This window comes from Aegilops tauschii, chromosome 2 (assembly GCF_002575655.3).
Source record: "Aegilops tauschii subsp. strangulata cultivar AL8/78 chromosome 2, Aet v6.0, whole genome shotgun sequence".
NCBI lineage: Eukaryota > Viridiplantae > Streptophyta > Magnoliopsida > Poales > Poaceae > Aegilops > Aegilops tauschii.
In genome coordinates this window covers 52367127-52383947 of record NC_053036.3, presented here as the reverse complement: position 1 = coordinate 52383947, position 16821 = coordinate 52367127, and the positions used below count along the sequence as shown (strand labels likewise).

The 16821-nt window shown below is 45.2% G+C and overlaps 1 protein-coding gene across 1 annotated transcript; it reads right to left on the bottom strand.

The window, feature by feature from the left end:
• Positions 1–709: 709 nt before the first annotated feature.
• Positions 710–10125, bottom strand: LOC109770931 (leucine-rich repeat receptor protein kinase MSP1). Its single transcript, XM_073507938.1, has 6 exons — positions 9947–10125; positions 9692–9847; positions 6590–7717; positions 5576–5965; positions 4003–5237; positions 710–3612 (listed from the first exon to the last, which is right to left on the bottom strand). The coding sequence occupies exons 4-6, from the start codon at positions 5585–5587 to the stop codon at positions 921–923; spliced, it is 3939 nt and encodes a 1312-aa protein (XP_073364039.1). The 5' UTR covers positions 5588–5965; positions 6590–7717; positions 9692–9847; positions 9947–10125; the 3' UTR covers positions 710–920.
• Positions 10126–16821: the final 6696 nt, after the last annotated feature.

Sequence of the window (16821 nt, the reverse complement as noted above, 5' to 3'; positions counted from 1 at the left end):
CTCCTTCTACATCAGAACAAAAGTAGGAAACACACAGAAAAATCACCATGTAGAAACACTGGCACCAGAGATACACACAGAAACAAGAACGACACGAGCCATTCTGCCAGCACTCTACAGAATCTAGGGATATGGAGAAAAAATTGTCACCCTTAGAATAAATTCTAGTCTATGAAGAGAATGCCCTGCCTTTTACCTGAGCATAGTTCCTCCAGGCTTCAGTGTAAGACATCTTGCTCCTCGTGTTTCTGATATATGTAGAAGAGCAGATTGTTAAACCAAACAAAAAAATGCAACTAGCTTGAAAGTACTGAAATTAGAAGCCTCTAGGAACGTAATGTAGGCAGTAACTTGAATTCTCAACTGCTCATTCCCGCGTTGCGTCGTTTCTTCTCAAGATTCAGCTGGCCTTGCAAGAGATACTGCTACTGCAAGTATGGTATGGCCACATGAACCCGAAAGAAAGAGTGAAGAGCAGAAGAGCATATTCTGGCAAACAGATATAAACAGTACTTGGAGTTCTATGGTGGACTACGACACAGAAAAAAATCAGTCAAAACAGAAGCAGCAGCAAAGCGCGGACAACATCAAATCAGAAGAGCTCTGGATCTGGTAAAAGAGATAAAAAAACATGAGCTTAGAACTACAAGTTCTCTAAAATGCATAAACAAAAGAAAGGAGAAGTGAACTTTCAGCACAACCATCTTCAGAGCTTGTGAAACACCCATGCTGCCATGAGTGACTGACACACAGTACAGATTACAACAGCATTTGTCCCAACTACAGCCTGAACATGAGCAACACTGGTTTATCTCTTTTACAATCTCCAGCATTTGTCCCAACTACAGCTACAAGTTACCTACCATCAGCCTACATTATTACATCACATCACTGTCAAGAACAGTGCTACGAGGCCAGCTCTACGTGCCGCCCCTGGACACCGTCACCACCAGAGGTCCGCACTCCATCGCCTGGGTCATCTTGAGGCCCTTCACCACGTCCACCATGCTTGGCCTCTTCCACGGCTCGTCGGCTGTGCAGTCCAGGGCGATGCTGAGCACGCGCACCATCTGCTCCCGCCACACGCCTGAGACTGGCAGGCAAGGATCAAACAGCTCGTTCCTCGTTCCGCGAGCGATCACCCATCGTACCCAGCCAACAAGGTTCCCACCACCTTCCAAGTCTTCTTGCCCTGTGGGTGGCCGTCCTGTAAGCAGCTCCAGCATGACGACGCCGAAGCTGTACACGTCGCCTTTCGTGCTGGACTTCATTGTCTGGCCGTACTCTGGGGGGATGTATCCAAATGTACCGGCGATGTCGGTGCTGACATGAGTCTCGCACGCGCTGATTATCCGTGCGAGGCCATCAGAGACCCTCGGCTCAAAGTTTACATCCAGCAAGATGTTGCTTGATTTCATGTCCCGGTGGATGATATGAGGCACAAACCCTTCATGAAGGAAAGCAAGCCCATGGGCAGACCCGAGGCAGATCTTGAGACGGTCTGGCCATCCAAGTGCTTCAACCGCATCTGCTCGGTTCCTCAGCCATATCTCAAGGCTCCCATTCTCCATGTACTCGTAGATCAGGAACCGTTCGTCGCCACAAACACAGTAACCAAGCAGGGGAACAAGGTTTGGATGCTTCACCTTTCCAATGGTCTCCATCTCAGCTAGGAATTCACGGTCACCCTGGAACTGATGGCCACCATGAAGCCTCTTGATCGCGACTCTCCGACCTTCAGGGAGTGCCGCCTTATAGACAGTGCCAAAGCCACCATCGCCTATGATGTGTTCTTTGCTGAAATTCTTTGTGGCTTGCAGTATATCATCAGCGGTGACCCGCAACAGTGAATGCTGAAAAGTTGCGAGATTGATACTCAGAGGTTCCCGTGACTTCCTTCCTAGGAGCTCATCACTTGAGGTTGGCTCAACGGTAGCCTTGGCCTTACCAGCGGGCGCAATAACCAATGAACTGTTCCTCGATAGTTTGTGTCTCAGATAAAACACGAGAAGTACTAACACAATGATGACAGCAAGTGAAAGGATACAAATGATCCCTAATCTTCGAACTCGATGAGATGGATGAGCCACCCTACGACCAGTGCCATTAGTGGAGCAAACACCTCCTGCTGCACAATCTGATGAGCTGAACATGTCAATGTGGTTACCAGAGAAGTTGGCAAATGTGAGGCCAAATATATTGCAAATACCACAAGGGATGACACCATAGAAATCATTGCTTGAGAGGTCAAGATAGTTCAAAAAGCTGAGATCAGAGAGTGCTGATGGTAAGCTTCCAGTGAGGCTATTGTTGTGGATATCAAGAGAAGACAGTTGTGTGAAGTTCGAGATAGACTCATCTAGGGTCCCTGAGAAATGGTTACTGCTTGAATTGAAGAACAGCAGTGAGCTTGAGGATTCTCCGTCCATGGGACAAAAGAATAAAATTTTCCCAGAGAGATTGTTGTTACTGACATCCAGGCGGTTCAGATATTTGTTGCACAGCAAAGACTGGGGTAGACTTCCGGTAAGTACATTACCGGACAAGTCTAGCATTGAAATTTTGGGAAGAACTTGGCCTATCTCAACAGGAATGGTGCCATTTAGGTGGTTGTTTGATAGAATAAGGCCTTGAAGTTGTACCAATGGTGCAGACCAAGGAAGCATTGGTCCAACTAATCCATTAGAAGACAGATTAATGCTTGTAAGATTTGTCAGCTCACCAAACTCTGAGGGAATGGTGCCATTTAGCAAGTTGCCTTGCAGGTTTAGCACCATCAGCATAGAACACTTCTTTATTGCTGCCGGAATCTGACCAGTCAACCGGTTGTATGACAGATCAAGAAGACCGTTATGCTGCACAAACTCCGAGTCAGGGTGAACCTCATTTTCAAACCCCACACAGATCTCAGCCGGAATAGCACCAGAGAGCTGGTTATAAGACAAAATCAAGCTATTGAGCAATGTCAAGTTAGATATGGCCCTCGGGATGTGCCCGGTCAGATTATTAGAGCTCAGGTCCAGTGTAGCAAGGTTTCGGCAGTTGAAGAGTTCTATTGGAATGTTCCCAGATAACCCATTGCCATGCAGAGACAGAATAGTCAGATTTCGTAGATAGCCGACAGACTGTGGTATGGGTCCTTCCAAATAGTTATTGTCAATCTGCAACCTCTGCAAGCTGGACAGCCTACCAATGCTATCTGGGATCTGGCCGGTAATCTGATTATTGCTGAGAGAGATCTGCAAAAGAGTTGATGACTCCCACAACCTGTCAGGCAGCATTCCTGTGAAATTGTTTAGGGACAATTCCAGACTAACTAAAGGCAGCTCAGCCAGGTACCCTGGTATCTCTCCATGAAGATGGTTACCTAGCAAGTTCAGCTCGGTGAGGTTTGTGCATCCTTTAAAAGTTTCCTCGATACTTCCAGTCAGATTGTTATCATGCAGTATGAGTGTTTGCAGGGAGTTGCCTTGACACATCTCAGCAGGGACAGAACCTGAGAGGCGGTTGGTTTCTGCAGAGAAACTGAGCAGATGCTGCAATGGCAGCAATGGCAAAGGTCCACTGAACAAGTTTTGACCCACTGATATAGATCTTGCATTTGCCCAGTTCCTTATCCAACAACAACAACAAAGCCTTTAGTCCCAAACAAGTTGGGGTAGGCTAGAGGTGAAACCCATAAGATCTCGCAACCAACTCATGGCTCTGGCACATGGATAGCAAGCTTCCACGCACCCCTGTCCATAGCTAGCTCTTTGGTGATACTCCAATCCTTCAAGTCTCTCTTAACGGACTCCTCCCATGTCAAATTCGGTCTACCCCGCCCTCTCTTGACATTCTCCGCACGCTTTAGCCGTCCGCTATGCACTGGAGCTTCTGGAGGCCTGCGCTGAATATGCCCAAACCATCTCAGACGATGTTGGACAAGCTTCTCCTCAATTGGTGCTACCCCAACTCTATCTCGTATATCATCATTCCGGACTCGATCCTTCCTCGTGTGGCCAGTTCCTTATCCAATCTGGAATATTGCCTGATAGTTTGTTCCCTTCCACAAAAAAAGAGATAACAGTTTCCAGTTCTGCAAGTTCTTCAGGGATGGAGCCAGTGAAGGCATTAAATGACAGATTTATGAGAGTAATCTTCTTGCAGTTACTTAGTTCTTTCGGTATGCTCCCCCGGAGCCCTGCATTCTTCGCAATCAGCTGTGTCAGATTGCCAAGCAGACCGATTGATGTTGGGAGTTCAGCATCGAAGTGGTTCTCTGATATGTCAAATTCCTCCAGGCTTACAAGACCGCTGATTGACCAAGGGATGGTGCCTGTGAGCTTGCATTCAGGGAGCAGAAGTACTTGAAGCCGCTTCAGATTACCAATTTCTTCTGGAATGGTCGCGGTGAACGCATTTTGGCCCAAAATCAGCAGTCGAAGGTTTTCCAGTTGACCAATCTCCCTAGGTATTGGCCCCACAAAATTGTTTGAGGACAGATCAAGTGACATAAGGTTCACCAATGAGCTTATTCCAGAAAATATTAATCCACTGAGGTTATTCTGGCTTAGATCAAGATGCAACAGCTGAGACAGATTACGAAAAGCTGCTGGTATCGATCCATTTAGGCTGTTCATGTGAAGGTCCAGGAACTCTAGGTTCTGCAGACTGCCCAACTCTGTAGGAATGCCACCGGAGATGGAATTCCCGGATATGGACAGCTTGGTGAGATGCTGCAACTGACCAATTGCAGGGCTCAGTTGTCCATGTAATAAGTTGTTGTCAAGCACCATTTCTTTCAGCATCTTCAAGGTATATAATGAGGCAGGCAGGTTCCCAATAAGCTGGTTATCATTCAGTTCTAGGTACTGAAGACGCTGCAAATTCCCCAGGGTGTCTGGAAGCTCACCGGTAAACCCACACCCACTTAAGTTTAGCAGAACAAGCGACTCGAATGCCCCAATGCATGAAGGAAACCGGACGTAGAGTGGCATGGAGGACAAGTCTATGGCCACAACGCTACGCCCCGAACAGGTTATACCTAACCAGCTGCAAGGGGGAGTTTCTAAATCAAACCAGCTGCGAAGGAAACCTTTTTCTTCAGCAATTGAGTGCCTCAGAGTGAACAAACTTTTTATATCACTTGATTCAGACATGACAGAGCTGGGGATGATGATCACAAGAAGAATGAGAAGGCAGATGCTTCGAGATCCCATTGCTATTATGTTCTTTGGACTTGTGTGATGTTCAATCTGCATAAGAGATAAACATGTCAGCAGCTTTCAAAAGAACCACATAGGGCATGATATGTCAAAAGTTCATCATGTTCACTATGTCAGTGCGGAAAAAATGAGATGTTCTATGTGATGTGGCACAAAAGGAAATTCAACTTTTCCTTTAGCTTATGAGGAAACAACAATCGAAGTAATAGTCAGGTTTTTATTTATCTGAACCAGACTGGATGTTCAAGGCTTCAAAACAAATGGCTTGTTCATTATAGAACTTGGTAGATTTTAATCACACTTTGATGTAAATGAGCAATCAAAAGTTGTACAAGCATAGAGCTCAAGCAGGGATTTACACTGACTACCTTCTCAATCATATGACGCTCTTTCTTTGCTGCTATTAGTTACAACAGAGATACAGCAGACGAAAAGCTCAACTCAATCAAATGTGATACGCTCCCCTCAGAAATACACCCTGAACTCCTGAAGAAAAAGAAGAAACAGCAGTCAGCTTCATGTAAGTAATGCTCAGCTCAAGACACAAGAATGAGTAAACAAACAAGCCCATTATAGTTCAGTCAACATCACACAGCACAACGGAAAGACCCACAACACTACAGGAATCAGCAGTTTTGCCGTCTGGCGATTACAGACAGCAAAGAGCTCACCCCTAGATGATCCGTAGAGGAGGTAGTGGACGGCGATGGCGACGGCAACAGGACCAACAGTGCTCCTGGAGGTGAAAAGATTGATCCCTGCACATCAAAGCACCAGCACAACCAACATAAGCACTCGCGGAAAATTTGAACAGAAACAAAGATGAACAAGTATAAAGAAAGGATGCATCAATCTTCTTCATATAATTGGTTTACCTGCAGATCTTATGGACAAGCATTTGAACAAAGGCAACACTCGTAAAAACAAAGATATACAGTATCTACATTTTAGTTACAATATGGATCAGATGTACCTATATTTAATCCACATCATTATTGTAAATGTACTACGGCAGTAAGCATGAAATCCTTGTGGCCATTAATTATTTTATATGGTAGGCAACAATGTTACAGATACAATTTTCACTTGAACTTTTGACATACTCTAATTGCTCAAACAAGATTTCCTTTAGTTATAACAACAATACTATTTCCATGCTAACAATCATCAACAGAACTAGATTACAGATTCTTTTTCCCCATCTCATCATGCTAAGGAGTGCAAAATCATCAATAGAACAGAATTTCTAACAAATGCGTGTAGCAAAAATGAGCACATACTATTTTCTCCAATTACAACATCCATACATCGATCAATACATCCATCCATGCAGCCATGCATCCATCCATCTGGGGCAGAGGGGTAGGAGAAGGAATGCTCACCGTGGGGGCAGATGGGGCAGAGGGGGAGATGGTGCCCGGCGGCCGTGCAGCTGCCTCTCCTTTGCAGTCCAGCAGCGGCGGAGGTGGTGCCCTGCAGCGGTGGTGCCCTGCGGCGGCGCTAGGGCACGGGAGGAGATTCCGGCGACGGTGCGGCCATTGGAGGAGGGGTTGGGGGCGCGGTGTAGGAGGGGGCGGCGGCGGCGGCGCTGGAACCTAGCGCTGCTCTCTGTTCTGGTGGTGCGGGTCGAGGGGAGGGGTGGCGCTGCGATCTGTTTCTTTTTTTTTTGTCGGCGCGTCCGACCGGGCTATCAGTGGACTGGGCTGTTTGCCGTCTGCCACTGGTCTCGCTGACGGCAAACCCTTTTTTTTCCTTCGGGGGCATGTGCTGCGTGGCCGTGTTTTTTTTTTCCGTCTGCAAGTTAGCGGAGCTGACGGCGAACTCACAATCTTAGCCGTCAGTTAACGGATGAGTTGACGGCAAAGTACACTGTCACTGATGTCCGTCCGGGTGCCGTCTGTCTCATTTTTGCCGTCACCTTTTGCGTACGTTCGCCGTCTGTAATTCTTTGCCGTCTGTTATTCGTCTTACCGTCAGTTATTCTTTGCCGTCATCCACTGACGGCAAAACAGCTCTTTGCCGTCTGCCCCGACGTTATGCTGACGGCAAAGAACCTCACTGACGGTAAACTAGCTTATTCCTGTAGTGCGAGTTACAAATACTCTCATGGCACTTCCCCCTACTGTCTAGCAAAGAGACCCGGGAAACCCGGTGGTGATTAGTTACCCTAGTCTCCAAAAGGAGCAACACACTACCAATAACAAACCCTTTGATGTAAATGAGCAATTAAAGTAATACTCAGGGTTCTATTTATTTGAGCTAGACTGGATGTTCAAGGCTTCAAAACAAATGGCTTGTTTATTACAGAACTTGTAGATTTTAATCACACTTTGATGTAAATGAGCAATCAAAAGTTGTGCCATGATAGAACTCAAGCAGGGATTTACACCGACTACCTTCTCAACCATGACGCCCTTTCTTTGCTGCTGTTAGTTACAACGGAATTACAGCAGACGAAACTCAACTCAATCGAAGTTCATACGCTCCCCTCAGAAATACACCCTGAACTCCTGAAGAAAAAGAAGAATCAGCAGTCAGTTCCATGCAAGTAATTCTCAGGTCAAGGTACAAGAATGAGTAAACAAGCAAGCCCATCCTAGTACAGTCAAAATCATACAGCACAACTGAAGAACCACGAGTTACAAATATTCCCACTTAGCACTGCCCCCTACCATCCAGCCAAGAGAATCGGGGCAATGCCGGTGTCCACAAGAAAGAGCACACTACGATAACAAACCCAGGAAACACAAAGGAGAAGAAACAGCAACACAAGTGGAAAAAACCCTCCCTAAAGCCCAAGAAGCAGGGGAGTCGAACTGTAGGACACAGGGTGCCCATGAAACATCCATCCACCACAAAATTCACAAGCCACTCCACTGTTTTCCTATAACGGGAAATGCTATAGTAAATACTGCATGCAAGGGGTGCAGCTTTACATCTCAGATCAGATGGCACAAAACCAGGCATGCAGCATCATAAATGCAGGCAGGCAGGGATGCCACCTCCTGCACAGGGAGGAAAGGAAAAGCCACGGACCGCAGGGCACAAGAAAGACCACTCCCACACACATCCCCTTCCCCACGAGATTCAGCAGGTGGCGACACATACGCAAGCTGAGCACAGAAGAGTCGTGCTGCATACACCTCCACCGCTGCGGATTAAATGAACAACCACGTCAAATCATGCCCCCTCCCCATCACACGAATCTCTGAAGCCCTCTGACTGGGCTCTCTGATCCTGGTTCTTTAAACCTGGGAGCTAGAATAGCGATTGGACTGGACCAGACCAATTCAGAGAGGCAATGGGTGACAATAATACAAATTTGCGGGGGGTAATTGCAAAGGGGGTTACTGCCACTACCAGCATTTCTGCCTAAAGATGTCAGACCTTTTTCTTTTTTGCGGGGCAAAGATGCCAGATCCTTACTCACCACGCTTACAACTAATCTAAGCAAAACATGAAGAACCAGAGTAGAATGTTTTCCCCAGTGATTTGGGCCATCATTTGGGAGCAATTTGTTTATGGGGGCGTATGAAAGGCCTGACAAACCAAGTACGATTAGCAGCATATTAAAGGTAGTTCTACTGCATTCAAGTGTGCGCACAAAACAAAAGTGAAGCCAACCGTGGGCCGGGAGTCTACGGCTGCTGCAAAAGAGTAAGTATGTGCGTAGCCCGAGACAGCATGAAGGGGTTGGGTTTAATTGAACTGACGCCACGACGGCGAAACCGGGGGCGGAATTTGCATTTGCACGAACAGAAATTACTAGACACTTTTTTCATCAAAGGCGAGCAAAACGAATGGAATTGAAACCGATAACACTAAGAAAAGCTCCGTAAATTATTTGAGGAAAAGGTAGAAATACAGTAGTAAGATTCTGGGAGACGAACAGGACATGAACAGGGAAAAGCTCCGTAAAAACACCCAAAAAGGAAGGAAAATGCTCTGCAGTGAGTACAGCTTTGCATGTGGAATAATTGTTCAAGAACTTCAAAAGCTATCGCCGAATGCTGTAATTAGGAAGACCCGTCACAGAGAAGCTGCAGTGATCCTCCTCCACCCCCGTGAAGTTGCAACCCCAGATTGGAGATCCCCGCCGCAGCGAACCACTTGCTCGAGGCTTCATTTTGGTACAATGAGGAAAAACCGAGGCCCGACGGGGATTTTTAGGGGGGCAAGGAGGAATCCCTCTCTTTGTCGTGGAAAGATCTCCCCGGGCGGTCAATTGGCAACAAGGGGAGGAAAATCGAAGAAATGGCAGATGGTTCCACACAAAGTTGCAGACAATTCGCAAACAGAGTAGTAGCGACTAGCGAGCAACTGAAGAAAAAAATTCCCGGATAAATCGGTAAACGAATTGGGCCTTCTACCACAACAATATGTACAGCAATCGGTCCACTAAAACCATGCCGCTGTTGCGATTAATCTGAGATGACGAGAATGAAACAAAGACACGCGCGTGCAGCGGCGTGGTAGGTTCGTACCGCGACGATGGAAGATGTGGAGACGCGGGAGCAGGGGCGCGCCAGGGCTGGCCGCCACCGCCGTGGAGCCGACGAGCCGCTTCTCCGTGCGCAGGAGCCGGAACCAAGGAGGCGGGCTGGCGGAGGGAGACGGGGCCGCGCCTTCAGTTCGCGCTCCTGCAGGGACGGGGGAGGGGCGAGAGTGAGGGGGAGCGCGGCGGACGGGGCCGTCTGGGGAGAGGAGGAGAGGAGAAGACGATCGTCTCGCGCGTGCACCTCGCAATGCCGACGGCGGTGGAGCGGGCGCGGGCGGACGACGGCGTGCTCCTGCGGGGGTCGTCGGGTTAGGTGGGGCGCGCACGAGATGGGCGTGCGCGCGTGGTGGGCGAGCGGCGGCAGGCAGCGGGTGGGAGGGAGGAGAGCCGAGGGCGTACGTACTCGCGCACTGACTGGGGTATGGGGTTTGTGGGGCGGGCAGAGGAGAGGAGGAGAGGGCGAGGCGGTTTGGTTGGGGTGGCAAAAAAGGTGGCCTGTGTGCTCTGTTCTCTTGCCTCTCCTGTGCTTGCTGGCTTCGCCGTTAACGACATGATGAGCAGCTGTCACATTTCCTTCCCGTGGCCACCGAGTCGCCTACCCTTCTGGCAAGAAAAGTCACCACTTTTTTTCATGAGAGAGAGCAAAAAAGTCACCACTGTGTTTATGTTCACGCAAGAAAATGACCTTTGATGTATGCACAGAATATAAGATCCTCTTGGGTTACAAAAATCGTCAAACGGGGTGTAAATCTTCGTCTTCTTCGAAAGAAGATCCGAATCCTCGGGTTTACTAGCATGCGGGTTGTGCAATGTGCATGCTGCCGGCGCTGTAATCGTCCGAAGATCGCCCCGAGAAAAAAGCGATCTTCTGAATATATGCAGGAGATATCCGTTCTCGAAACAACAAATGGAAAGTAAATGTGTCATAACGCAGCTACATTAATGGTGCATGGGCGGACGGATGGTGCTGTGCTCCCCCGGGACACTGGTCTAGGAGTGTGTGGGGCGAGCAAGCGACGACAACAAGTGGAAGGAGCATCCTATCTTACAAAGAAATTTCCCGGTTGGATGAAATCTTATGGCCACAAACACACGACGAGGGCAAGGTTTTCGTATGAAATTCAGTTTCGCCGCTACTATTGCATTCAGTGTCGTGCCTTAGCATCATACACGTGTCGTTGGTAGAATCGTCGAACAAGGTGTATGTTTTTTTTTCAAAAGAATATCTAAATCCTTGGACTTACAACTACGAGTTGGTAGCATGACATTACAATCACCCGAAGATCGCCTGGAGAAGAAACAAACATATGAATATATGCAAGAGATATCTGTTCTCAAACGACAAACTAAAAGTAAATGCCTCGTAGCACAGCTACATTGTTTTTTTTTTGTATGCGTCCGGCACATGGATGGACGGATGGTGCCATGCTCCTGAGGAGCGCGCGTCCAGGAGAGGGCATGCGTAGCGAGCGAGCGGGAGCGGATGGGAGGAGCATCCTATTTTAAAAACAAAAAAATCGGTTAAACAAGATCTCACCACCAGAAACACATGTGGACGGCAAAATTTTCATTAAAAAAATTGTCCAAAACTATTGCATTGGATGTCGTGCCTTAGCATCATACATGTATCGTTGGTAGAATGGTCGAACAAGGTGGAAAATCTTCGTTTTCTTCTAAAGAACATCTAAATCCTTGGATTTACATCTACAACTTGCTAACATGTGTGTTGTGCATACTATTGGCGATATAATCATATTGCCTTTGTTTGCCAAAGAAAATGACCTTTGCCATATGCACAACCCATGTATTTTCTTTCTACAGTGCTAAGATCCTCTTGAGTTACAAAAATCGTCAAACAAGGTGTAAATCTTTGTTTTCTTCATAAGAAGATCCAAAATCATTGGGTTTACTAGCTGTGTGTTGTGCATACTATAGGTGGTGTAATCATCCAAAGATCACAAGGAGAAAAAAACAATTGCAAGAGATATCTTTTCTCAAAACGACAAATTGAAAATAAATGTCTCATAACACAACTACATTGATGTTGTTTTCCCCTATTTGTACGCGTCCGGCACACGGGTAGACGGATGGTCTCATGCTCCTCTGGGGCACGGGTCCAAGAGAGTGTGTCGCGAGTGAGCTGCGGCATCCAGTGGGTGGAGCATCCTATTTTATAAAGAATATTTTTTGCTTGAACAAAATCTTACTGACTACATACACACGTCAAGGGCAAGACTTTCTCATAAAGATGAATTTGGTCAAAACTATTGCATTCAGTGTTGTGCCTTAGCATGTGTATCGTTTGGTAGAGTTGTCGAACAAGGTGTAAATCTTTGTTTTCTTCAAAAGAAAATCCATATCTCGGATTTACAACTATGAGTTGCTAGCATGTGTGTTCTGCATAACATTGGCATTTATAATTGTTTGAAGATCTCCTGGAGAAAAGAACAATCATATATATATATATATATGAAAGAGATACCTATTCCTAAATGACAAATTGAAAGTAAATGTATCATAACACAACTACACTGGTGTTTTTCCCTATTTATACTTGTCAGCCGCACCGGTGGACGAATGGCGTCATGCTCTTGCGGGCCATGGATCCAACATAGTTTGTGGCGGGCGAGCGGCGGCGGCCCATAGGAGGGGCATCCTATTTTACAAAGAAAATTCATGGTTGAACAAAATCTTACTGCTACAAACATACGTCAAGGGCAAAATTTTCATATAAATTAAATTTGGCCAAACTTATTACATTTGGTGTTGTGCCTTAGCATCATACATGTATCGTTGGTAGAATGGTCGAAAAAGGTGTAAATCTTCGTTTTCTTTGAAAGAAGATCCAAATCATCGAGTTTACATCTACGACTTGTAGCATGTATATTGTGCATACCATTGGCGTTACAATCATCCGAAGATTGCCTGGAGAAAAAGCAATCATCTAAATATATGCAAGAGATGTCTATTCTCGAAACGACAAATTATAAGTAAATGTCTCATAACACGACTGCATTGATGTTTTTTTTATTTGCATGTGTCCTTGTGTGGGCGTGTGAATGGTGTCGTTCACATGCGGGACGGGGGTTCAAGAGGGCGTGCAAAGGGGCATGTATGGCGAACGAGCGACAACAATAGCGGGTGAGAGGAGCATCCTATTCTACAGAAAAATTTCTCGAGGGAAGAAAATCTTACGGCCACAAACACACTCTAGGGCAAGATTTTTATTTAAACATAAATTTGGTGTCGTGCCTTAGCATCATGCATGTATTGCTGGTAGAATCTTCGAATAAGGTGTAAAACTTCCTTTTCTTCCGAAGAAGATCTAAATCCTTGAATTTACAACTACGATTTGCTATCATGTGTTTGTGCATACTATTGGCATTACAAGCATATGAAGATCACTCCGAGAAAAAGAAACTATAATCTGCCTATTCTTGAAATGACAAATTGAAAGTTGAAAGGATCAATGCGGTTGACTAGAGGGGGTGAATAGGAGACTACAAAATTTAAGCTTAATTACCAATTTACGGGTAAACTAAGTTCTCTCGATATGCATCTAGATGAACACAACCTATATGAAAAGCAAGCTCAAGGCAAAGTAAGGTAGGAAACAATATAATTAGCAAGCCCACAACATATAATGCAAAGTACTTTGGCACCACTCCAACGGATGAGCCTCAAATCATTCGGGGTTGGTCTTGAAGGCGAACATCACACCTTCACATACATCTTCGGAGCACACCACAAGAAATGAAGCTTTTGGACGAAGGCTAACCACCTAGGAGCCCAAGCTCCAAGAGAAACAAGTCATTGGTGAAGAAATCTTGCGGAAAATACGAATTGTTTTGGTCAAAGTGTAGATCATACCTTTTGCTCCCTCAATCCCCAAAGTATCAACAAGTTTAGGTGGAGGTACTGAGAGGAATGAGTAAAATGAGGCGTTTGAAAATGATGGGTAGTCCTAGGCAAAAGGATTAGGGTTAGAGGTAGAAGAAGGCCTATTTATATAGTGCTCTCCAAGTGGTGACTGTTTTCAGCCATTGAACTGAAGGAAATATGCCCTAGAGGCAATAATAAAGTTATTATTTATTTCCTTATATCATGATAAATGTTTATTATTCATGCTAGAGTTGTATTAACCGGAAACATGATACATGTGTGAATACATAGACAAACAGAGTGTCACTAGTATGCCTCTACTTGACTAGCTCGTTGATCAAAGATGGTTATGTTTCCTAGCCATAGACATGAGTTGTCATTTGATTAACGGGATCACACCATTAGGAGAATGATGTGATTGACTTGACCCATTCCGTTAGCTTAGCACTTGATCGTTTAGTTTGTTGCTATTGCTTTCTTCATGACTTATACATGTTCCTATGACTATGAGATTATGCAACTCCCGTTTATCGGAGGAACACTTTGTGTGCCACCAAACGTCACAATGTAACTGGGTGATTATAAAGGTGCTCTATAGGTGTCTCCGTAGATGTTATATGCACGAGTATAACACAAGTGAGTTGTGGGCGATACAAGTCATACTGCTTATCAGCATGTCACACTTTGGTTCGGTGGTATTGTTGGATGAAGCGGCCCAGACCGACATTACGTGCACGCTTACGCGAGACTGGTTTTACCGCCGTGCTTTGCACACAGGTGACTAGCGGGTGTCAGTTTCTCCAACTTTAGTTGAACTGAGTGTGGCTACGCCCGGTCCTTGTGAAGGTTAAAACAGCACTAACTTGACGAACTATCGTTGTGGTTTTGATGCGTAGGTAAGAACGGTTCTTGCTCAGCCCGTAGCAGCCACGTAAAACTTGCAACAACAAAGTAGAGGATGTCTAACTTGTTTTTGCAGGGCATGTTGTGATGTGATATGGTCAAGACATGATGCTATATTTATTGTATGGGATGATCATGTTTTGTAACTGAGTTATCGGCAACTGGCAGGAGCCATATGGTTGTCGCTTTATTGTATGCAATGCAATCGCCCTGTAATTGCTTTACTTTATCACTAAGCGGTAGCGATAGTCGTAGAAGCAATAGTTGGCGAGACGACAACGATGCTATGATGGAGATCAAGGTGTCGCGCCGGTGACGATGGTGATCATGATGGTGCTTCGGAGATGGAGATCACAAACACAAGATGATGATGGCCATATCATATCACTTATATTGATTGCATGTGATGTTTATCTTTTATGCATCTTATTTTGCTTAGTTCGACGGTAGCATTATAAGACAATCTCTCACTAAATTTCAAGGTATAAGTGTTCTCCCTGAGTATGCACCGTTGCGAAAGTTCTTCGTGCTGAGACACCACGTGATGATCGGGTGTGATAAGCTCTACGTTCAAATACAACGGGTGCAAGATAGTTTTGCACACGCGGAATACTCAGGTTAAACTTGACAAGCCTAGCATATGCGGATATGGCCTCGGAACACTGAGACCGAAAGGTCGAGCGTGAATCATATAGTAGATATGATCAACATAGTGATGTTCACCATTGAAAACTACTCCATCTCACGTGATGATCGGACATGGTTTAGTTGATATGGATCACGTGATCACTTAGATGATTAGAGGGATGTCTATCTAAGTGGGAGTTCTTTAGTAATATGATTAATTGAACTTTAATTTATCATGAACTTAGTCCTGATAGTATTAGCATATCTATGTTGTAGGTCAATAGCTCGCGTTTAGCTCTCCTGTTTTATTTTTGATATGTTCCTAGAGAAAACTAAGTTGAAAGATGTTAGTAGCAATGATGCGGATTGGATCCGTGATCTGAGGATTATCCTCATTGCTGCAAAGAAGAATTATGTCCTTGATGCACCGCTAGGTGACAGACCGATTGCAGGAGCAGATGCAGACGTTATGAACATTTGGCAAGCTCGATATGATGACTACTTGATAGTTTAGTGCACCATGCTTTATGGCTTAGAATCGGGGCTTCAAAGACGTTTTTGGAACGCCACGGAGCATGTAAGATGTTCCAAGAGTTGAAATTGGTATTTCAAACTCGTGCCCATGTCACAGCACTTTGCCTACAAGATGGAGGAGAATTGCTCAGCTAGGGAGCATGTGATCAGATTGTCTGAGTACTACAATTACTTGAATCAAGTGGGAATTAATCTTCCAGATAAGATAGTAATTGACAAAGTTCTCTAGTCACTATCACCAAGTTACTAGAACTTCGTGATGAACTATAATATGCAAGGGATGACAAAAGTAATTCCCGAGCTCTTCACGATGCTGAAATCAGCGAAGGTAGAAATCAATAAAATCATCAAGTGTTGATGGTTGACAAGACCACTAGTTTCAAGAAAAGGGCAAAGGGAAGAAGGGGAACTTCAAGAAGAACGGCAAGCAAGTTGCTGCTCAAGTGAAGAAGCCCAAGTCTGGACCTAAGCCTGAGACTAAGTGCTTCTACTGCAAAGGGACTGGTCACTGGAAGTAGAACTGCCCCAAGTATTTGGCGGATAAGAATGATGGCAAAGTGAACAAAGGTATATTTGATATACATGTTATTTATGTGTACTTTACTAGTGTTTATAGCAACCCCTCAGTATTTGATACTAGTTCAGTTGCTAAGAGTAGTAACTCAAAACGGGAGTTGCAGAATGAACATAGACTAGTTAAGGGTGAAGTGATGATGTGTATTGGAAATGGTTCCAAGATTGATATGATCATCATCGCACACTCCCTATACTTTCGGGATTAGTGTTGAACCTAAATAAGTGTTATTTGGTGTTTGCGTTGAGCATGAATATGATTTGATCATGTTTAGTGCAATACGATTATTCATTTAAGTTAGAGAATAATTGTTGTTCTGTTTACATGAATAAAACCTTCTATGGTCATACACCCAATGAATATGGTTTGTTGGATCTCGATCGTAGTGATACACATATTCATAATATTGAAGCCAAAAGATGCAAAGTTAATAATGATAGTGCAACTTACTTGTGGCACTGCCGTTTAGGTCATATTGGTGTAAAGCGCATGAAGAAACTCCATGCGGATGGACTTTTAGAATCACTTGATTATGAATCATTTGATGCTTGCGAACCATGCCTCATGGGCAAGATGACTAAAACTCCGTTCTCCGG